Source organism: Aethalodelphis obliquidens, unplaced genomic scaffold, assembly GCF_003676395.1.
Source record: "Aethalodelphis obliquidens isolate GAN/ISIS:26980383/991018 unplaced genomic scaffold, ASM367639v1 scaffold34, whole genome shotgun sequence".
In the NCBI taxonomy this organism is placed as follows: Eukaryota; Metazoa; Chordata; class Mammalia; order Artiodactyla; family Delphinidae; genus Aethalodelphis; species Aethalodelphis obliquidens.
The window spans coordinates 4,169,176-4,192,384 of record NW_020837978.1 but is presented as its reverse complement, the minus strand read 5'-3'; the positions used below and the strand labels follow the sequence as shown (position 1 = coordinate 4,192,384).

The window sequence follows — 23,209 nt, the reverse complement described above, 5'->3', positions numbered from 1 at the left end:
CTTGTTTTATTCTTGTCCAAAAGAGGGGGAAAAAAGTCCCGAGAATCCACACGTAAAGGATATTTACAAAGGTCTGTATGGGAGGGAAATTGCCAGGCGTTGAGCTCAGTGGAATTTGGCTCAGTGGAACTAAAAGTGTGTCTCCTAGAGTGGTTCTTCAGAAGCAGTAAAGCTAAAACACTGGCGGTGGTAAAAGCATCCAGATGGGGAGGGTAGGAAGGTATAAGCTCATTTAAAGAGAAATTAAAAGTTAGAAGTGTCTCAACTGCCCCGTGTTGCAGGAATGGCGCACACTTGTAGGGGCAGAGTAGTAACTCAGCGGTGCCGGTGAACGCTCATTCGGGAATGGGGAGAGAAGGAAAGCGCTGAACTAGTAGCAAAGCGCTCCTGTGAATAAAACACACTGCAGTCCACCTGAAGGGAAAGAGCTGAGCAACGACTAGCTAGCGGCTACAGCCTCACCCCTGTAAACTGAAAGGCACGTTGAAGCACCATTTAAGCCCTTGGAATTACAGCACCGCAGCCCTGCATGTATGTGGAACGACAAAAACAGACGCACATAGCCACCCCCTAAGCCTGCTGTGACAGCCCCAAATGGCAAAATAAGGATTATTTGGCATCCTGCCCTGCTCACCACTTCTTTACACACCCTGCCGCCCTGCACACACACACACACTCACACACTCACTCACTCAGTGCCCTTGAAGCCAGCTGCCGCTCAAAATTATTCCTCCCGATTCCTTGATCTGAAGGTCTCCCACCATAAATCCCCACGGGCACCCCAGCAAAGAACCTCATGAGGCTGCCCCTCACCAAATTGCTACAGAAGTGTGCAGCTGACGAGGCCTTGCTCTCGGTAACCCTTTCCTCCGTCAGCTCTCTGCTCCGAGTCCCTCTCCCTGTTTCTATCACCCTTGTCCATTCTTTGTCTTCCCCACATATCCCATCACCCTGGGACCATGTTCCCTGGTCCGGGGCCCTGCTCCTCACAGCCAGACCACCGCCCCAGGCTTCTCGTCTTCCCTTTGCTTGGCTCACAGAGGGTGGCTGACGGTCTGACTAACTGAATGGGACACGCCAGACCGTGGAGCACAGGGATTAAAGGGCTCCGTCGGGTCTGGGGCATGCACCAAGCAGCTGTGTGACCTTGGGCAAGGCACAACCTCTCTGTGCCTCTCTTTTGTCCTCTAAAGTGGAGATGACAAAATTTCCGAGCATAACAGGTGCCTAATGACTGTTAGCTGCTCTTATTGTGTTCATGACTAGTCACACAGCTGGAATTTCTTGGAGGCAATATGTTGCCATCAACCTAAGCACCTTGAAGCAGTCGGAAGAAGAGGGGTGCCCAGTGTCCTAAGATGACTCTGCTATTTCTGTCACTTTGAGGCATTTTAAAAACAAAAGCAGAAACCTTGCCTCCTCAGTGCAAACACCAGTGAACCCTAGAAGTTACAGAGGTTCCAGAAAACCAAAAGTATTTCTAAGCCCCTCCCTGATTGAGGGGGCTGGTGGAGGCTGTCCCTGGACACGTCCACCAGTTTATGGTCACCACAGCCGCCCCTCACGTCAAGCTCTGGCTTGGGCAGTGGCTGGCTGTGTGACCTTGAGAAAACGGCTTTACCTCTCTGAGCTTCCTCATCAGTAGAATGAGGGTAAACTTAGTAGTTACCAATTAAACGGTAATGTAACGAGGCAATTTAAAGTACTTCCCACAGTGCTAGGCCCAGAGGGAGTGCCCAGTTGGCCCCTGCTGATGAGATTAGTAATGACCACTGGTAAGAAATGGGGGCTACCTGAGCTGCAGGGTTGGCGAGCAGGGGTGGGGCTGGGGGCAGCAGAGGCTGAGGCGGGGCAGGGAGGGTTCGGTCGGCATCAGCTGACCACCCAGAGGCCAGTGCAGCATGGCTGGCAACACGTGGCCCGACAAATTTCCCAGCGGGGGTCTCAGGAGCCACCGGCCTCACCCAAGCCCCCCAGCCTCACTTCCCTCCGCAGGCTCCACTCAGACAAACTCTTGGTTGTACGTGGTCCCTGCCCCCCTCTTTCTAAAGGAAGCCACGAGAATGATTTCCTGGTTCTCTCTCCTGGGTCTCCACCATCTCTTCGACACTGAGGTCCTGATGGTACAGGATGTGGTAAATTAATTTGTCCAGTTGGGTCTTGGTGACCCACGGCATCCTCTTTTCCACGGCTCAGCTGGGTTCCGTGGCCCCAAAGCAGAAATAAGGCAGCACGAGGGTTCAGAGGGAGAGCTCAAGGATGCATGCGAAGGTGTGCTACGCTCAGTGTGACCCAGAGCCGAGGGGGGTGAAGTCTGGATTTCACCCGGCGCTCTCACCCTTTCCCTTTACCACCGCAGACCATCCAGCACCGACTGCTTACAGGCCTGCTTCCTGGTCCGCCACCTTAGGTCCCCACATGTATTTCCTCTCCCAGAGAGCCTCACCTTGCCAGGGGCAGCAATTTTGCCCAGAGTGGACATGCTATTGACCCCGACAGAGGGAAGAGTGGGCTTCTTAGCGATTCAGGAGAGGGAGGGCCCGAGGAACCTTAGAAGGGCACAGCTGGGCAGCGGAATTGCACCTCGGGTTCCCACCTGAAATCCCAGGAGGGCCAACACAAGGTAACATACCCTGGAAGGAGCAACGTAAGCCTCCTGTCCCCAGCGTGCCGATGGGTTTAGAATTATGTGTAACCTCTGGGGGATGGCATCCGTGAATCACGGTGGACAGTTTAATGAAGATGCCTGTGCAATGTCCGGCTGCAACCTAAACCATGAACAGGGATATGGGGCTCACGATGGGCAGGAGTAAAGTGACCCTTCATCCACCTCCTGATAGAACTCAGCTTGGTCACCTCATCATATGACGGTCACACTGAAAATGGGAACAATTTTAAAAGAAAGGGATGGTGGTGCTTATTAGGGTCATGAAAGGTATTTCAGGAAAAGGCTCCTCTCCTTCTAAATGAAAGTGTTATCCTGTGTCCTACTGCTGGAGAGCATGTAGCCAGATCTGATGATTCTGGGTGGAAGGTCTGTGTCCACCTCTTGACCTGCCTCCACCAGTATGCAGCCCCCTGGGAGAAGCCTTGTCTGATGTATTTTACTTTTGTTTTGCCAACAGGGTGCAAGGCAAAGAGCAAGGACTTGATAAATGGAATTGGTTGGAAAAAATGTTAAATGCTTATTTAACAGATAATTATCATTTAATTCATTCAACAAACACTATTATACACTAATACTTCCAAATACCAGATGCTAAGGATACAGAAGGAAATTAAGTAGGTCTCTGCCCTTGAGGAGCTCCATCCAGTGTTCATGAGAGTGCACTCTATAAAAATATAAGGTGGGCTATAAGGTGAGCCAGGAGTCACGGAGACGAGGGGGAGGGGCTTCCGTCCTAAACCCAGGGGAGCAGGGGGAAGGCTGTTCACATGGTCAGCGGCCGTGGACTCAAAGCCGTTAACCCCCTGCAGTCTTCTGGCTGTGCTGTTCAAAGATGGAATGCCCAGGAAACGACCTTGGACCACAGATAAAACTCAGGGGTATAAGTCTACGGGGCTGAGATGAGACAACCAGAGGTCAGTCTGTTTCAAGGACCAGGCAGGAAGGAATGGAATTTCATGCGGAGTTATCCCATATTATTATGACTACAGTTGTTGAATATTGAAACTCACTCTCTCAAGATCCAGCCCCTAGTACTCCTTCTTGTACGACCTCAAGAACATCTAGCACTTTGTCCTCTTCCTGGAAGGGCTAATGCCCCCCAAGGCTGTACATTCACAAGAGGCAGATGGAGTCAATACTCTTTGGGGATGGGGATGGGGGTGGGTCACTATTACCATCTATCACCACCTCTCCTGCTTCCCTACCCTCTGTCCAATCCCAGGTTCTGCCTCCTTTAAGACAAACCCACCCCTCACTCTTAGTTTTAGAGGGTCTGACAGTCAACAATGTTCCAGAGTCCTTCTTGGCGCCAACAGCTTCCTAGACCCTGCCCCCTTCTGGTCCATCTTCTAGGCCTCTCCTTCATGCGCCCCTTTCCATCCCGCTCACGTTCCCAGAGGAAGGTCTTCACCCCTGGACGATGGAGTTCCAAGTGGGGTGGGTGGGTAGAAACATGTGCTACTCGTGCCCTCAGGATGTGAAGAGAAGGGGCTGTGCACCTGTGTGCACACCAAGGCCCATAAGCTGACCCTTCTGCTTCTCAGAGGCCAGCCAATTGGCCAGTCGGCAGATGTAGAAAATTGCCGAACTCAGAGTTTTAAGCATCTCATATGATATTAAAGATAATTGGAAAGATGATGAATGCTAAAACAATTAACAAGAGTCTTTCTTTCCTTTATTGCCTTTTCATTTCAAATGAAGTAAGTTTGATTAAACTGGCTTTCTCAATTTAATGTTTTAAAATAATTGTGAACTAGCAAATTTGTATTTATCAGTTTCAGCTCAAAGTTGGGACAATCGAAGAAATAGTCAGTGATCCAAGTGGAAAGAAATTACAGTTTTATTTCGTTTTTCCTTAGGATCTCATGGAAAAACACCAAATCAAGTCAAACTATTCTTACAATTTCTCTCCCTCCCTCTCTCTCCATGGCTCACGGCAATATGATTAGCTCTTCCACTGACTAGCTGAGTGACTTTGGGCAAGTTGCTTGATTTCTCTGAGTCTTAATTTTCTCATATGGCTTTGGATTTCATGAGGTATAGGGTCACCTTCAGCGCCCAAATTATTATTTTTTAAATAAATGTCACTGTTCTTCCAGCCAGGCCTTTCCTCCCACAGTTAGCGGGTTCTGTCATGTGCTCTGAGTGAAGATCTGCCTGCCTTCACAGGACCAGGCTGTGATCCACTCACCCACATGTAGGTGCTGCTTTGCAAACCGTCTTCATGTCAGCTCTCCAGGAAGAAAAGACACAGAAATGAAACAAGCCACAGAAAGTTGCTGTAACTCTTTGGCTGGCCTCAATGCACCTGATTCTTAAAAAAAAAAAAAAAAAAAAAAAATCCCAACTTCCTTCAGTACTTTTCAGAAAGAGTACAGTTGTTATTGTTCTGTTGTGTTTTTCACTCCAAATGCAGAAAACTCTGCTGCAATGGGTAGCATTGAATCTATAAACAAAGCTCTTTCAAAGCAACTTTTATAGCAGAAGTTAAGCAGCTTTCACACCTGGGAGCCAGCCCTGGGTTTAACCCAGTCCCACCAATCCTCATTCTAATTGCAGTCTGCACACTTGGCATGCTGGTTTGCACTTCATAGGTGCATTTTTGAAATTCAGACTGATCCACTTTGTACATTGTACAAAGTACGTTCCAACTAGTTGGACTTTCATATTGTTATATTACCCTAACTTTTAATCATGGTGTATGAAAAGAAGAATTATCCAAAAATGAATTCCAAGTAAAAAAAAAAGAAGAAATATTCTGAATATAGGCCAAACTGTTTAAGATGCTTACGAGTTTGTAAACTTATCCTGTGATGTATCCAAATTACCAATTCTGAACAGCTACCATAGATATTTCTTTTCAAATAAATTATCTAGTTAACTACATTACTGTCAGCCAAATAGTTTTTGAGAAAATCACCTGGAGACAGATCACGAGAGCTGTCATTAGAGAACTAAGAATATATGCCGTGAATCCGCACCAGAGTCTTGAAGGAAGGATTGAAAAAGTTATTTGCCACCTCCAAGAATCAAAATAGCTCATGCTTATGGAATACTTTCTTTGTGCCAGGCCCTAAGCTAAGTGGGTGACATGTATTAATTCATTTAATCATTTTAACAACCTGTTAAGGTACTACTATTATTGTCCTCACTTATAAGTGAAGAAACTGAGGCACAGTAACTTAACCATGGTCACCAGCCTTCTAGCTTCCATGGCTTCTGATAGGAAGTCATTTTTAATTCTATTGATAATCCCTTGTACATAACAAATCACTTTTTTTGTGTGCTGTCTTCAAGATTGTCCCTTTATCTTCAGCTTTGGACAGTTGGACTATGAGGATTTTAGGTGTATATCCCTTTGAGTTTATCCTCTTTGGGTCTTTTAACTTCTAGGATGTGTATATTAATATCTGTCATCAAATTTGGTAAGTTTTCAGCTATTATGTTTTCAAATATTCTTTCTGATTCTTTCTCTCTTTCCCTTCCTTCAGGGAGTTTCATTATGAGTATGGTCCACATGCCTTGGGGCTCTGTTCATTTTTCTTCATATTTTTCTTCTGTTATTCAGATTAGATCATTTCAGTTGACTTATTTCAAGTTCACTGATTCTTTATTCTTTCTACCTGATCAAATCTGCTTTTGAGACCCTCTAGTGATTTTTTTGAAATTTTTATTCCAGTTATTATACTTTTCAGCTCCAGAATTTCTGTTTGATTCCTTTCCATAATTTCTATCTCTTCATTGATATTCTCTATTTAGTTAGACATTGCTGCCATGGTTCCCTTTAGTTCTTTGAATATGCTTATAATGGCTGAATTAAAATCTTTTTCTAGTAAGCCCAGTGTCTTGGCTTCCTTAGTGGCAGTTTCCCTTGACTCGTTCTTTTTTTCACTGTGTATGGGCCATACTTCTCTGTTTCTTTGTGTCTTGTAATTTTTGTTAAAACCTGGACATTTTAAATAATATAATGTGTTAACTCTGCAAACAGGATATCCTGATCTCCAGAATTTGTTGTTGATGTTTTGTTGTTGTTGTTGCTCTTGTTTGTGTGTTTAGTGACTTTCCTGGACTAATTCTTTAAGGTCTGTATTCATCATGCATGGCCACTGAAGTCTCTGCTGGGTAAACTCAGTGGACAGCTAATTGTCTTCAGTGTTCCAGCAGGAAGTACACAATTCTGCTGTAGCCTTCACTTCCTGCTTGCTCAGAGTCTGAAGTTCAGCCAGAGGTGAGAGTTTAGGACCTTGTTGGGGCTTTCCTGGGCATGCTTACAGACCTGCACATCTGTGTGGCCGTCTAGACTCTCAGGAGTATGTCAGAAGTCCCCTAAGGAAATTTCAGTCCCTCCTGTTAAATTTTTTGGGACAGCCTTTTATTATCCCCAGTTGGTATCACCTCTTCAGGTACCTATAATGTTAAACAGTTGCTTCTAATTGGTTTTAAAAAACATCCTATAGGTAGGCCTATTTGCACATAGTAAGCTCTGAATCAGATCAAATAAAAATAAGCCCTGGGAATGGAACTTTTCAGAGGGCTGCCAGACAGGTTAATAGTGACAATTCTTTTATTGAATTTTAGGGAGTTCCAAGCCCATTTTCTCCTCTTTGTTGTTTGCTAGGCTGCAAGTTTTTATGGCTACCATAGTTGTAAGGCTGTTCATTTTCAAGACTACCATGGAGCTAGGGAGAGAGGGGTGGAAATAAGGCAAATTAAAATGTCACAAAGCTCACAGTTCTGAGATTCTTTTGTTCTTGTTGAATAAATCCTCCTTATATTTTTGCAAATCTTTGGTTCATTTCCAGAGTTCTGGAAAAGTCGGTTTTGATCATGTTTGTTAGTATCCTCATTATTTTTATGAAGGAGCAGATTTTTGGAGGCCCTTACTCTGTCATTCTGGGAGTGTTTCTCCAGAACACACTTTTAACCACCCTACAAGTGGTTCCAAATTGGGGGCCTACCACACCCCTTGAAGGGTTTACATTTTGTAGGAATAGTTTGGTATCTAATACCATCTTCCTAACATATATCTGAAATACATATTATTTTATGTATTTTTATTTCTTCATTTCTTCTATACATTATAGGGCATTATATTATCTTTTAGAAATTGTGTATAGAAATCTGTGGATTTCATTTCAGTATAATATAGAGGTGTTACAAAATATTTGTTTTAAAACTAGGAAGGGACATTAATTTTTGAAGGTTGAAAATCACTGCACTAGACTCTCTTCCCATTCCTTTCATATATCTACCCTAGTCCTGCGGCTACAATATCTCCAAAGAGTGCCTGCAGTTCCTATTCTACGCGAGTTCCACTTAAGAGTGAACGAAGAAGGAGTTTGGGAGGTAAATAAAATCAGAGGTCATTACAAATACCTCTCAGGAAATTAGAATGAAAAAGAAAGTGGGAGCCATCTAATAAACCACATAGAAAGTACTAAGGCATTTTTCATAACAAGAAAAATGTCGTGTTTTGGTTAATCATAAATTCTGCTTAAGAGAGTCATCATATATACTGAACAAAAGTTACCAGTTTTCAAATAATTAAAAGCTAATAAAATATGTACCACCTAAGCTATACTGAATGCAATTTAATTTCTTTTGATGATTAATAAGACCTCTAGAAAAATGTCATATAAATAAGAGTTTTTAGAATAGTATACTCACAAACAGCTTTATAATGCAAAGCAGTAATTTTGGTACCTACTACGATAGTTGGCTCTATTTTTTAAAACTCCTTTCAATAATTATGGATAAGCTTGGCCAGAATTTATTATCGAAAGCTTTTTATACCTTAGAGTCATTCTCAAAATCCAATCTTTTCTTAATTTTCAGCAGGAATATCAATTGATAATTTGCTATGCAAGAGGGAGAGGTAAAGGGGTTCAGGGTGCTATTTTCAAAGTAAATCCAGCAAGGGGGACTCAGCAGAATTACAGAAGGCCTTCCGCTAAGTAGTGGTGTCAAACGTGGCTCATGTGGATGGGTGTCATCTACTTCCTGAACATTCTTAAGGTTCCATTTTGGTCTCTCACACATGCTATCTTCAGCCCCTAAACTGGGTCTTTCGTGCTGCATCAGACTGTGCTTAAACTGTGACTTCTTTTTTTTTTTTAATAAATTTATTTATTTTATTTATTTATTTTTGGCTGCGTTGGGTCTTGGTTGCTGTGCGCGGGCTTTCTCTAGTTGCAGCGAGCGGGGGCTACTCTTCGTTGCGGCGCGCGGGCTTCTCATTGCAGTGGCTTCTCTTGTTGTGGAGCATGGGCTGTAGGCACACGGGCTTCAGTAGTTGTGGCACGCAGGGTCAGTAATTGTGGCTTGCGGGTTCTAGAGCGCAGGCTCAGTAGTTGTTGTGCACGGGCTTAGTTGCTCCACAGCATGTGGGATCTTCCTGGACCAGGGCTCGAACGCGTGTCCCCTGCATTGGCAGGCAGATTCTTAACCACTGCACCACCAGGGAAGCCCTAAACTGTGACTTCTTAATGAACATCATAGGATCCCTTCCCTGCATATTATAAGCAAAAACAAACACCTTCATTACTTTCTTTTTTTTCTTGATGGGTGATTGGTTCCTACAGGGGGCACTGGCTTGGTCTCCGCCTGATTGGACTTTTGCCTTCAGTGGAGAGGACCCAGAGGAACTCCAAATGCCCCTTCCTGGTTTCAGCACTCCAACAATGAACAGCTGCATTCTGAACTAGCGTGGTTCTCCCAGCCCCCAGCTCCATAAAAGATTCCTCCAGCATACTTCCCTTCCTCTGAATAATTCCTTTCTGTTGTCTTGCTTCATTACCTTTCCCAACTGGCAAGGTTTTTCTTGGTCCACGCTTTTATTTCCACTTTGGAATGTCTTACTAGGCAAGCGTCAGAGTCCACCAACTTGGCTCTACTTCTTTCCCACCCCCCCCCACCCCCCTTCGTTACTGGAGTGACCAGAGTTTAACAAGTCCAGGGCGTGCTGTCGTTTTTGTCACCAGTATCATTGCCTGTGTCAGGAGTATAACAACAGGGCCAGAGAGGTAGGGCTGTGCCCATCTGCGACAAACACAAATAATTTGCAAGACAGACCAGGGTCTTTCTTCTACCCCCTGCCATTTGTAAAATAAAAGAATTCAAAGACTTGGTTTACACTTGAAGTTGGTCCAAGACACCTCTGCCCCCGCTTTCTCTCAAGCTTATTTGTGCTCTCCCTTGAGCCCTAATAACGCTGCAGAAACAAAATTACAGTCCCACGTCTCTTTCTTCCCTTTTAGGGAAGAAAACCTTTCTGCACAGATTGCAGATGAGATGACCCTGTGGAATGTTTAAGCAGTTAGCCAAGTTAAAGGCAGTAAAGGGCTCCTTGCTTAAATTATCCACTCTATTCTCTTTGAACATACAGCACACAGAGCCCCAAAGCCCATCCTGGTCTCAGCTGTGTTTTCTGTCCACTCTGCACCCTCCCATGGGCACTTGTCACCCCGGATGTGACCTTAGCCAGTTGTTAGAACTGTGCTCTTCCTTCTTTGATAAAAAAGAGTCCTGCTAATGTTGTTTTTTTGGGGGGTGAGGGGGACTAGTATATATTTATTATAAAAATTTCAAACATTGCAGAAAAAAGTATAAAAATAAGAGTCATCCACTTTCCAGCTACTCAGAACATTTACAACATTTTGCTAAAGATTCTTTAATGGGTCCCTTTGCATATTGTATTCATTTTTTTGTTGCTGCATAACAAATTTCCAAAACCTTGACAGCTTAAAACAACACAAAGTTATTATCCAACAGTCTCTGTAGGCGAAGGGTTTGGGCCCAGCTTAACTGGGTCCTCTGCTTAGGGTCTCAAATGATGGCAATCAAAGTGTTAGCCTGGACTGTGGTCCCCTCTGATGCTCAGGGCTCTCTTCCAAGCTCATTCAGGTTCTTGGAAAAGTTCAGTTCCTTGCAGCTGTAGAACTCATGGAAGCTTCCATCTTCTTCGAGGCCAGCAGGAGAATGTCTTTGCTGCTTCAAATCTCTAGCTTGCTATGTCCCAGACCTCCTAGATTTAAAGGCTCACATGATTAGGTCAGGCCCACATGATAATCTCCTTTATAATTAACTCAAAATCAACAGCTTACTTACCTTAATTACGTCTGCAAAATCCTCTTTGCCATGTAAAAATGTAATCACGGGAGCAACATCCCATCCTATTCATAGACTTCACCCACATTCAAAGGGAGGGATTTATACAAGTGTGAGGATCGTTTAACGTTCTGCCTTCCACACATATATACGTACACAATGAACACTGTACCTGGTGTTCTGTAGCGTGATTTTTAAAAATTGATATGCCATGGTTATTTTTCCTACCTAATAAATACAGATCTGATTTTTATGGCTGAATAGTATTTTATTTTGTGATTTAAAATAGTTAATCACATACTGGACAGTTTCTGATTTTCCTTCTTAAAAATTATGCAAGGATGAACATTTCACATTCTTATCTCTGCATGTGTGTAATTCTAAGGAAAGGAGTTTACCAGATCAAAGGATAAACTAAACCAATGCTGCTATGTCCCTTCCAGGGTCCTCCAGCAGCGCATGGTGCTGCTTTGCTAGCGAGGCTCTGCTTTTGGTGAAGATTCTCTGCGTCTTTTGCTCCAATACTGCCAAATTCCTACATCCTTGAAAGGAGTTCTAGAAATCACTAGCTGCCGCTGCAGGAAACATACAGGAAGTAACATAGTAAAGATGTGATGCTCACTTGTTACCTCCATCATCTCCCCAAAGAAGTTATTTTCAATTTGATTAAATAACTTTCGACGAGATGGGGGCTTTATTTTAATTTCTACCCTGCTTCTTTAGAAAGAGACAACAAGGATACTAGATCACATTGAAGGTTGATAATCTTTTTAACTTTAAAAGGACACTGCATATTTTGATGGTATGATGGGAAGTCGGGTTTCAAATGAAGGCTCTGAGAAAATACAAAACCGTGAATCTTAGAAACAGACACACAAAGATTTAATTATGCCTGCCTGCCTTGCTAGGAGATATCCTTAACTTTCAAGCAACCAATACTTTGTGAGCACCTCCTATGGGCCAGTTCTAGTTCTGGGAATGCGATGGTGAACAGGCAGGCGGAGGTCACAAAATGAATCCACACACTTTGCAAGTGCATATGATGAAACAGCAAGATACATTTATCTAGATACAGATCTAGGTTAAAAAGCTTTAAAATAAAAAAAACTTTCCAAGAAGCATATATATTTTCCCAGCCTGGATAGTAGGTAAACGGAATTCAGCAATGTCTGTAAATGTTAACCCCTTTCATAGGGGAACTTGAGATGCAAAAGGCAGGCGTGTATACCCAGCAATACTGAACATCCAGCCAAAAGGGGACCCTCGTGGCATGGGTGGCCCAGGACGCATTCCCCCTGGCCATTCCTGAGCAGAGAGAATGGCATGATGGAAAAAGCCCCATTTCTTCAGAGGTTGCAACCTCTTCCTCTGCTTGTGGCAATCTGGGAGCCCAGCTACTGGCCTTCCACCCGTTGACTAAGGCCCAACCCCTCCAGAGCATAAGTTCTGTTCACTTCACCCACTGCTACAAGTTCCTGACCCTCTTATTAAACTCTTCCACCCCAAACACACAAATAAGGTCTCAGTCTTAGGTGAAAGTGGAAGAGACCGTGAGTACAGAGAGAAGAAACCTTTCTCCATCTCCTGGTCATTTGAAAGGAAATAAAATCCTCAAAGCAATGTCTTTACCTGAGATCTGAAATGCAAAGCTTATTTATCTTGTTCAAGGCTCACCTGGTCCAGGATACTTGAATTTAAATAAGGAGGTTCTGGGGCCTCTTACCCTAGTGCTGGTGGAAGCCAGGGTTGCTAAACATCGCAGGCTGTGTAGGAAGCGTGACTGTGGCCATTTGGGATTGCAAGTGTCTCACTGCTGTTCTTTCTGGATCTCTCTGCCTGATGGTGCAACGTTTACCGTTCTTAAGGGGGGCTAGCATTGCTTATTACCTGATCACCGTGACCTTCCTTCCAGCTTCAGAGCAAAGATAGAGGCTCTCAGGTGGGAGCCAGCCTCATGCTTGTGCCCCGACACCTCACACCTTGACCCTGACCTACATCTGCACCCCCGTCCCCTGCAGACAATGCCTCGCTCCCCACACTTGTCCATGGCGCTGCTCTCCACCTCATCCTCCTGCATCCTTGGTATTTGAGCCTTTTTTTATTCCATCTCTCCCTTTATTCTATCTTTATCTCACTCCCACTCTACTGGTTCTTCCTCCATAGACATGACAATCTCTCCTAACGTAAAAATAATCAAAACAATCTTCCCACATTGCATTATTTTCTAGCCACTGCCCTATCATCTGTTCTTGCATTCACAACCTAGGTCACCCTTGGGGGAGAAATCCACTCCGCATTTCTCCCCTCCAGTTCCCTCTGCATCTGGCGTTTGCACTCACCACTCTCCTCCATCAGCAATAAAGACGCCAGTGGCTTCCTACGTCAAATTCCGAGTGTCACGTGTGTACATAAAAATGCCTCTTGGGTTTCATCCTTTGAGTTTCTCACGGGCACTCGAGTTCATCATGTCCCAAATGAACATGTCACTCACCCAACACCGGCCCCCAACACAAACCTTCTCTTCTTCCTTCATTCGGTCTTGGTGAATGGAACCATCACACTCCCTGGAAACTCAAAATCTTCCTCAACACTCACAGTTCCCTTCTGACAGCTCCTCTCCTTCTCCACGGTGACGAGGGGAAGCTCAGCTCAGTCTCTGGTCCTCGCCCAGCTTCCACAAATACAGATCTGCAAATTTAACTGGCCCAAGGATAAAACCAAAATATTTAACTTGGGATAAAAGGATCTCACAATCTCATCCTCACCAACAACATAGCTCAGTGTTTAAAAGCATGGATCCTGGAGCTCTATCACTAACACACTGTGCAACCTCCGGCAAGATTCTTAACCTCTCTGTGCTTCCGTTTCCTCCCTTGTAAGTGGGGGATAATAATAACAATAGAGTAGAGTGCTGGGAACATCATATGTATTCACGTACATGAAGACTTTAGAACAGTGCCTGGCCTACAGTTGCACTATGCGTACCTGACGGTCTTGTGACGTACTGCCCATTTTCACCTGCCAATCCTCTTCTCCCATGCACACAAGTATGCAGACATGCTACTCACCCGCCACAACAGCATACAGGTCACCAAACACACCATGTTGGCTATTTCTTGTCTCCACTGCTTTGTTCTTAGTTCTTTTGTTAATCTGCTGAACTCCCTTTTATTTTGGGGGACTCAGCTCAACTACCACTTCTGCTGTGGTGCCTTCCCTCCTGCCCCAAGGGCTTCCCGACTGAGACCCGATTGTACCCCAAATGAATTTCCCCTGTAGCATGCATCACTTCAATCAATTATTTTTAAACGTCAGAGAGTTACCATGTTTGAGCGCTTGTCATAAGCCAGACCCCGTTCTAAGTGCTGTACACGTATTAGCTTGTTTAAGCCTCACAGCAAACCTATGAAATGTTTTAACAATTGGTTTCTGTGTTCATCATTCCTCCTCAGTCGTGGGGCTCTTTATGGGCAAGAACCTATGACTTGATCATGACTGGGTGTCCAGCATGGTGCCTGGTGCATGATGGGCCCATAGATAAGTGAATACCTCTGAACTGAGCCAATCGAAGATGAGCTGAACTCAGAGAGAGATGGGCACATGCACGAATTACTGACAGTGAAGGACACTGAGGTATGGGTGGATGGTAGCTGGATCTGAAATTCACCAGTGCTATAAAGACTGCTGTAACTACCTCATGCCACCATTAGATTGTTATTACTATATGAATATTTTCTGTAATGCCGACAGGTTAATGTGCTCCCACTGTTTCTGTAACGTCACATAATTTCAGGTCTTTCCAAGGACGTAATAATACAATTCGTGATGATTTTTTTTTTTTTTTTGCGGTACACGGGCCTCTTGCTGCTGTGACCTCTCCCGTTGCGGAGCACAGGCTCCGGACGCGCAGGCTCAGCGGCCATGGCTCACGGGCCCAGCCGCTCCGCGGCATGTGGGATCTTCCCGGACCGGGACACAAACCCGTATCCCCTGCATCGGCAGGCAGACTCTCAACTACTGCGCCACCAGGGAAGCCCTATGATATTTTTATCCCATGCTCTTGTTTCAAGGGTCACTTGCTAAGTCTGAAAAGTTTTGCCTGGCCTTCAGCTCATGGGTCACCCACCTTTGATAAAGTGTAAAGAGACACTTACCCTGACAACCTTTCCTTCTTGTTGGACACCAGATGGAAATTTGCCACAAATTACAGACAGCTACAGTCAGGAGTTAACATTACAGTTTCTATGGCAATAGTCTAAGCCCGTAAACAAAAGCATTGTTGCTTAATCGTTACAAAGGGATATGCTTTTTATAAATCTAATATACATATAAATATAAAAGGAATTCAAAGATAATGTGTATCTCAGTTTTCATTAACTTTTCTTCCCTGCCATATCCCTTGAGCCCATAGTAAATTCTGTTTCATTAGGCAGTAGACAAGGGTTAAGATCAAAATTGTTTAAGGCATTGATTAGAATATCTCTGGGTGGCCTTGAAGCTGATATTAGTGGGGGAGAGAGCAATGTCCAGCCATATGAGCGCCGTCCCAGGGGTGCCGGTGGAAAAGGACGTGCACAGAAAACTTAAGTCTAGAGCCCCAGTATATCTCTGGGAAGCTTCCAGCTAGCTTAAGCCATTCTGATAATTTATAGGTAGCATAGTCACAGGATTTTTGGTCACTTTTTGATTTCCTGAAGCATTGAATGTGATGGGAAGTTTAGTCTCGCTGGGGTGGTGTTTTTTAAGGAACTACCACTGCTGGAACGAAGCCTGGATGACGAGGCCTGATCTTCCCATTGGATTTGGAGGTTGGCAAGTCGTGGACAGCACCCCGCAGGAAAACAGCGACGGTAAAAACCGCATCCCCCCTCAGGGAAATGGATGTACTGCCCATCTTTATTTTGCTTTTATGATTGCATTTGATGTGTGGGAAACACTCCCTCCCAGTGGGAGCAGCATCAGAAGTATGCTTCCTGGGCGCATGTACAGGGTTGACTACCTGCCAGCCAGGTTTAACTGCATTTCACTGGTTGTCTTCACTCTGATTATTTTGTAACTTCTAGGGGGGAAAAAGCATAAAACTTAACATATATAACCTCATCGATTCTTGCTTTAATAAGCAGTTTTGAAGACAAGAGAAAATGCATCTGGGTAAGCACTTTTGCTAGGCTATAAAACAGACTTCAGCCCTGCCTGATAAACAGTGATAAGATAGATGGCAGTGGTAAAAATAAAGAACTCAACAAATAATTACAGATCATCCTTTAACTTGTTGTTTCTCCAGACGCTGATTTCTTTTTAGGTTGTGTGATTTCTTTCAAAACTTGAGTACGTAGGTACGTATCTTCTAACATGTGTGCTAAGTAGTGGCAGCTATGACCCCCCTCTCCCACCGAATTTTTATAAAATCACACACATCGTGAGGCCCCATTTCTCTTTAGCATGATGATAAAAATCAGTGGTCTAGGACACGACTTTTCTCTCCCCAGGTGTTGATATAAGATATCGATGTGTGCATATATATATATACACAAAAACGTTCATTACATACTCATAAGGGAACGCCAGTACAATACTGGATTTTAAGAGAAAAATTTCAACACTTTCTGGTGTTCCGGATTATATATCATGACGAGATAGCTGGGTGACTAACGGCAGCTAATCTCTTATTAACAAGAGATAGCTGGTTAAAATTCAAAGGACTTTGTGAAAGTCAGCGTGGGCCTACTGACTTCCTGAGTGCACCTGGTCCATGTGTGTGGCTAATGTCCAGATTCTCCAGTTAAACTTGACATGTGTCCATAACGTCCAAACACAAAAAACAAAAGTGAAAACAACAACACAAACACTGAGGACGGATCACTGTTTCCAACATTCCAGATACGAGTTATGAAAGGATAAGCCCTGTGTAAGCCAGCAGCTGGGCACCAACACACTTGAGTCTGTTTGTAGTTGGAAGAGTAGATGCAGAAATAGTGTTGCCCTATATTCTTTTCGTGGCTTCAAATTTTGGTTTGCAGAGTCATTTCCAACGATTCCCTCTCGATTACACACGTGAGTCCATGGCCCGCTCCGGCCATGGAAAGCACTGGGGCTACCTCGGTGATGAAGTAGAGGAACATTTGTCTCTACGGAGTCACCTCAGGGCTATGATCCAGATCAGCTCTGTATCTGGACAGAACTGAAGATGGCAAACTCATGCTGCCCCTCCTCTGTGTGATACAGGGATGTATCGGTGCGGCCCGGCCTCTGTTCAAGCCATTAAGCACGGCAATGTTTGCTTCCAGTTTGACGCACCCTTCGTTTTTGCAGAGGTAAGTGGGAAGCTGGGGAAAAGAGCTGCTTTCCTTCCCAACCTCTTAACACATCAAAAAATAAGGTACTGGGCTGTTACTTCTAAATTTCCCAGGTACATAGTGTATGCTTCATGTTTACAAAGTTAACTAGACATCATTCCAGCCCCCAGGCACTGCATGCTAAATGCAGTTCTTACTTAAACATTTTTCTCTCCTTGATGTTTTGAGATTTTTCTGCCGGAAAGCAATTGCTTTACTAACCTTAGCTTAGTTCTTTGGACCCCTGAAGTAGGTATCAACTGCTCCCAAGAAATTAAGTGACTAAATGAATCACTCAACAAAAAATCGGTGGAGACGGTCCGTGAATTGAAACGGCAGAGTGTACTTCTTCACCCTGAGACTAGCCCAACAGTGCACACGGAACAACACCTGAACACACCCCAACTACGGTCTTAGTCTGGGAACTCCAGTCCATTTCCTGCCATTCCAGGCCATCCTCCAACAGTGGAGACAGAGAGTACAGCTGCTAGAATACGGAGGGGAGAAGAGGGTCTAGAACGCTGCACACTAAAGGGTGGATAGGGACGGTTTGGGAAAGGGTCTGAAATTCTGCAAGAACTGGATGGAGGTCGGAAGCAGAGAGGGCAGTTCAAGGGTGCTCCAAAGAGAGCTCAGAAAGTCAAATTAAATGTAAGAGACATCAGGTGAAGGAGAAGGCCAGGAGGCTGCTGAAGGTAGGGGTGAGGAACAGAGGTTTATGAGAGGCTGAGAGGCAGGACTGACCTAGAGTATAATTTCACGAATGAACGCAATGAAATAACGCCTACTGCTACGTAGTCACTTTGCCTACCATCGGATGCTCTTAGCAACCCTTTAAAATGGATGTTATAATTCTTCCCATTTTACAGAAGAGAAACATGAGGCAAAGAGTGGTTAAATAACCTTCCCGCAATCATCTAACCAACAAAGAGTAGTGCTAAGATTTAAAGCCAGGGAGGCACCTGAGCTCATGCCAGTAAACACCCCTTTCTGCTACTATTCTAGAATGAGTACATGTCTATTCCCACTACGTGCCAGACACTGTGGGAATTCAGAAGCCTATGTCCTTAAGTAACTGGATTCTTGATGGAGATGGTGGTAGGTAAACACAGCAACGTTTAAATAACAATAACGCAAGGAATGCTGTGGAACTAAATGTCAGACAGCAATGTGGGTGATAAATGACTCGCGTTGAAGTTAATTGAGACATATGAGCTAGGAACTGAGGCAGGACAGCAAAGGCCACAAGCCCCTGTCTAGGGAGCGTGACCTGGGGACAGATACAAGGACAGCTACGTGATAGCCGCGGTACGATGAGTGGAGTATTCCAGGAGCCCATGGAAGGAGGGCCAGAGATGCTACCTGGAGGGAGCAGAGCCTGAAGCATGTCTGGAGGGATGATTAGTGATTATTCAGGCGAAGAGGGTAAGAAAGAAGCCAGAGGAAGGAAAGAACTTTACACAGAGGAGAAAACTTGAGCCCCCAAATGGTACGTGCAGACAATGAAAAACTATACAGGCTCATGAAAAGTGATGTGTTGGGAGGCGTCAAATGACGACAGCTGAGGGAACTAGACAAGGGACCTTCTGTCCTGAGAAACGGGCACCTCGTCCTGTAAACGACAGGCTTCCCACGGGGAAGGGACGGGAACCTGTGCAGCACGGCCTTGAAGGGAAGGCCTCGGGGGTGCGGGGAACACGGGAAGGCTGGGATGTTACTCCACGCCCAAACCAGACAAACGGCGACAGGCGGGGAAGGAGGGGGCAGGAGGGGGCAGGCCTGGGAAATGTTTCGGAAATAAGCAAAAGCGGAAATGTGAATTACACGAAAGGAACAGTGTCTCTTCTACTGTTCCCACCATCACAGTTTCTAGAAGCCTTGGGAGAACAGGCAGACCGTATTTGGAATTTCACCCTCTCGACTTCATTTTGAGATTTAAAGATTTATCCAGTCCTCCCCAGCTGCCGTCTGATCATTTCTGATGCTATGAGCACTTCTTAATGGGAAATCACTCTAAAACTCGCCAAGCCTTGTTTTTGTATTTTCATTAAGCTTTGTTGCTGCGAAGGGGAGAGGAACAGCCTCCCTCCAAGAGCGAATTGCCCAAGAGCTGTTATTAAATATAGATCGCGGTGTTGTGAATGTCGTCGGGACTCTCGGGTTATAATTACTCCTCTCTCACCCACTGCAGACTGGTCTGACAGCGTGTAGGATTGCTGCTTTGGCATGCGCTGAGCTTCAGGGCTGAGCCATTTATAAGAGATGCTCCAACTGCTGAAAAGTGCGTGAGGACCCTTTTCTCAAGGGTTCTAAAGTAGGAGTCCATGGGGCGCGTCGGATTTCACTTTAATGAGAGTCTATGTGACTCAGGTTCTAGACAGCATCTTCCCTCCCTTTCTCGCCTCCCTGCTGCCTAAGCTTGCCTCTCCCTGACCCCAGCCACGTCAGCCGGAACGTGCCTTTTCTTGCCTCTCGGCAGACTGACTTTCTTGGTCACGCCTTACTCATTTCCGGGCCAGATCAAGCATCATGTTCATTGACTTCCTTTGGTTTTCTCAGGGCTTTTGTAGTGAAAGCACGACTCCAAATAAGAGAGGTATGCACGAAAAGCATCCTACCTCTGCCCTTCTCCTCTTCTCCTCCGTTTTGGAAATCTACGCTTCCCATTTCTAGATTTCTTCCAGGGACCGAAGCTTACTTCTCTACCCGCCTCCCTTCTCATGCCCTCAGCCCTGCGGTGAGTTTCTTGGTTCTGGAGGCTGTTCGGCCCATCCTCCCTGACTCCTGGGGACCTGCGGCTCAAGAGAGCAGAACGGTTCTCAGTGTCGGGGCTACTTTCCCAATTCCCACGCAATTCCCACGTTCACTAAGCATTCAGGAGCTGAGGCTTCTCTTCTGTCTTAGCTTCTTCTAGTTGTGTCTGTTGACCCCCTCACGCCATCCCACTCAAACTCACACACAAACGCACATGCACGCACCCATTTTCCCTCCCTGGCCCGGAGCTAATTTTCACGGCAGCAGTGACAGGCTCCTCGGGGCCGCAGTCACCACCCCATTGCTCCAGAGGCCACACCTTCCCTTGCTCCGGGCCAGCAGTTCCCTGTGTGCTAACTGTGCAACTGCTTCTCTGCAGATTCTTCGTTCTCAATTCAAGCTTGTTTAGTTTGCTGCCACTTACGAGATGCAGCCCGTTTTTTGGCATCCCCTAGTCCGATCTAAAATAGTTCACCCATTTGTTCAAATAACCTATGAAAACTTGAAATCATCTTGGCTTCTCTTCTTAACCTTCCTCAGGCATCTTAACGGAGATATAATACCTTCCAATAAGATCACAGATCCAACCACGCCAGTGATCTCTACCATTACCCTCTGAGCTCTGAACAGCACTGAGATCTGGGACGTCAGCCCCTAAATCATCTGCTTCCTCCTCGCTTGCCCCTTTCCTGTTTCTTCTCCACAAACCAGCCAGAAGTATCCTTCATAATGTAAATAGAAACATGTCACTCCCCTGCCCGAAACCTTCTAACGGATTCCCATCACTTTTACAATACACTGAGGCATAAATCATTACAAGGTTCTGTGCGATATGGACCCTGACTTCCCCTCCACCCCCATCCCTTTGCTCATTTCCTTCCAGCCACACTGACCTTGCTATTTTGTCAGAGTCTTTACACATACGGTTCCTTTGGCTATGACAGCTCCTTCCCCACTACGCATGTCCTGTTCCCTCCCTGCGTCCAGATCTCTGTTCAGCTCACCTCCTCGAAGAGACCTTCACTCACACCACCTTGTACCTGAAACATCACCACCTGCCCTGTTGTTTCTGTCCTTCTACTCTGACTCAGTGTTATTATTTCTCTCCTTGCTAGAATGTAAGTTCCACGCAGGTAGGCTCTGTTGGCTTCTCATCGCTGAAAGCAGGGTCTGGTACACGGCAGCCACCAGTAAATACATGAATGAATAGAGCAAGCGAAAGCGTGTGCATAGTACACTGCTGAGAGCAGTATTCCAGAGAGACAGGGGTCACGTGGCACCCTCAAGTGCCGGCAGTCCTGGTGGGATATGAGGCCCACATACGCAGCAGCAGGGGGCGCACACGGGAGTGTGGCCGCGTAGCCAGCCCGCGCGGGCTGAAGGAGTGGCAAGCACGGGCTCGACGTCTGGCAGTTGTGCCAGGAGGGCTCCAGGACCAGGTGGGCACCCACTGCGTTCCTTCAGAAGGCCTGGAAGGAGCACCTCCTTCTCAGCACAGCCTGCAGGGCCGTTACTTCCCCTTGGGAACAGATGAAGAGAGCAGACACTGTCCTGGGTCCTGAAAACCAGAACTTCCATCCTGAGAGGTGAGAAGTGTAGCTTCTGCCGGCAGTGGACACACGTTCACATTCCTTAGGCAACAAGCAGAAGTTTGCAGGGAGGCCCCTCTCTAGCCTGAGGACCCAGCCCACCTTTGCTGAGCCCCAGGGGCCCTGAAACATCCAAACACGCTCTCGTATCAGAGTCTTTACACATTCTGTTCCTCCTGGTAGGAAAGCTCTCCTCCTACTGTCCACCCCACTTTGGAAGTGCCTGTGTCTCGCCAAGAAGCAAGGGGTGGTGGGGCTGAGAATAGCCGTATTTCACGTTGGGTTGCCCAGGTTCTGCGTGACCAGAGCCCTTTCAAACGTATGGGTAAGACCAGATGGTCCCGAAGACTCCTTTCCACTCAAAAGAAATTAAACACAGGACTTTCACAGGTGTTGCTTATCTACTCGCCAGCCTTGCAAGGGAGGTATAATCAAACCCAGGCTCAGAGATATTCAGTAACTTGCCCAAAGTCACGGAGCCTAGGTCCAATATTTCTTCCCCTTATGGCTGTTCTACCGTAGAGATCCAGCTGGTCTTACATACACTTTCTAAGCCCCTCGGTGATTCTAATGTGCAGTCAGGACGGAGAACCGCCACACTAGCGGCTGCAACCGAAAAGAAAGCTTGCGGATGTCACTTGGAAAGGATCTTTTCCCTAAACCCTCACGCCCAACACACATATGCAAAAGCCATTTTATGTGTGTGTTTCTCCTTTCCTTTCCTCACAAGGGACGGTGTAGTGGGCTGACCTGAGATTTTAGCCTACATAAATTTCCTAAGCTATGCTCCAGGGGAGACGAGGATTCATCCACTTTCATATTTAGCCTTGTCTCCCTGGAAAACTGAAAGCTGCTTTAAGAGTTGTTTATTAAGAGGACATTTGTCATCATGGTGGCTATAGTTCACCAGTGAGGAGGGAGCAGTCCATGCCTGCATGGTCTCCGCCAGAGGGACGGCTGAAATCCTCAGGAAGCTCATTTAAAGTTTCCTTGAACTTTTTTCTCCAACATGAGAAATATCCTTGAGGTGTCTGCTCTGTCCTCTCTTGTCCTGATTCCTGGTTTCACATTGCAGCCTTTCACAGCACGTGCCTTTCGCCACCGAGCCCTGGATACTCTGCTGAGGAACAGGGCCAACACCATCACCCCTCAGAAACCTGAGGCAGCATCGAACCACCCAGGCCCCGGGCCTGGAAGCGCCTCCCTACCACGTGGTGCCATGGCCCTGTGGGGTGACGCGGGAGAGGCAGTGAGCTGCGGAGCTCCCGGGCACACGCGGGCCACCCCGGGTGAGGGGCAGCGCAGGGGCTATGGCCACCCCGGGTGAGGGCCAGGGCATGTGCTATGGCCACCCAGGGTGAGGGTCAGGGCAGGTGCTATGACCACCCAGGGTGAGGGTCAGGGCAGGTGCTATGACCACCCAGGGTGAGGGTCAGGGCAGGTGCTATGACCACCCAGGGTGAGGGTCAGGGCATGTGCTATGGCCACCCAGGGTGAGGGTCAGGGCATGTGCTATGGCCACCCCGGGTGAGGGTCAGGGCATGTGCTATGACCACCCAGGGTGAGGGTCAGGGCAGGTGCTATGACCACCCACGGTGAGGGTCAGGGCACGTGCTATGACCACCCCGGGTGAGGGTCAGGGCAGGTGCTATGACCACCCATGGTGAGGGTCAGGGCAAGTGCTATGACCACCCAGGGTGAAGGTCAGGACATGTGCTATGACCACCCAGGGTGAGGGTCAGGGCATGTGCTATGAC

At 46.2% G+C, this 23,209-nt stretch overlaps 1 protein-coding gene across 2 annotated transcripts in view; it reads left to right on the top strand.

Annotated features, from left to right (window-relative positions):
- Positions 1 to 23,209, top strand: part of F13A1 (coagulation factor XIII A chain) — a 145,095-nt gene that overhangs the window by 86,649 nt on the left and 35,237 nt on the right. For both annotated transcript variants that reach the window (XM_027128286.1, XM_027128287.1), the window contains 2 exons: positions 15,521 to 15,624; positions 17,000 to 17,088. In XM_027128286.1, the coding sequence (XP_026984087.1) occupies positions 15,521 to 15,624; positions 17,000 to 17,088 (193 nt within the window). The remainder of the gene's footprint in view (positions 1 to 15,520; positions 15,625 to 16,999; positions 17,089 to 23,209) is intronic.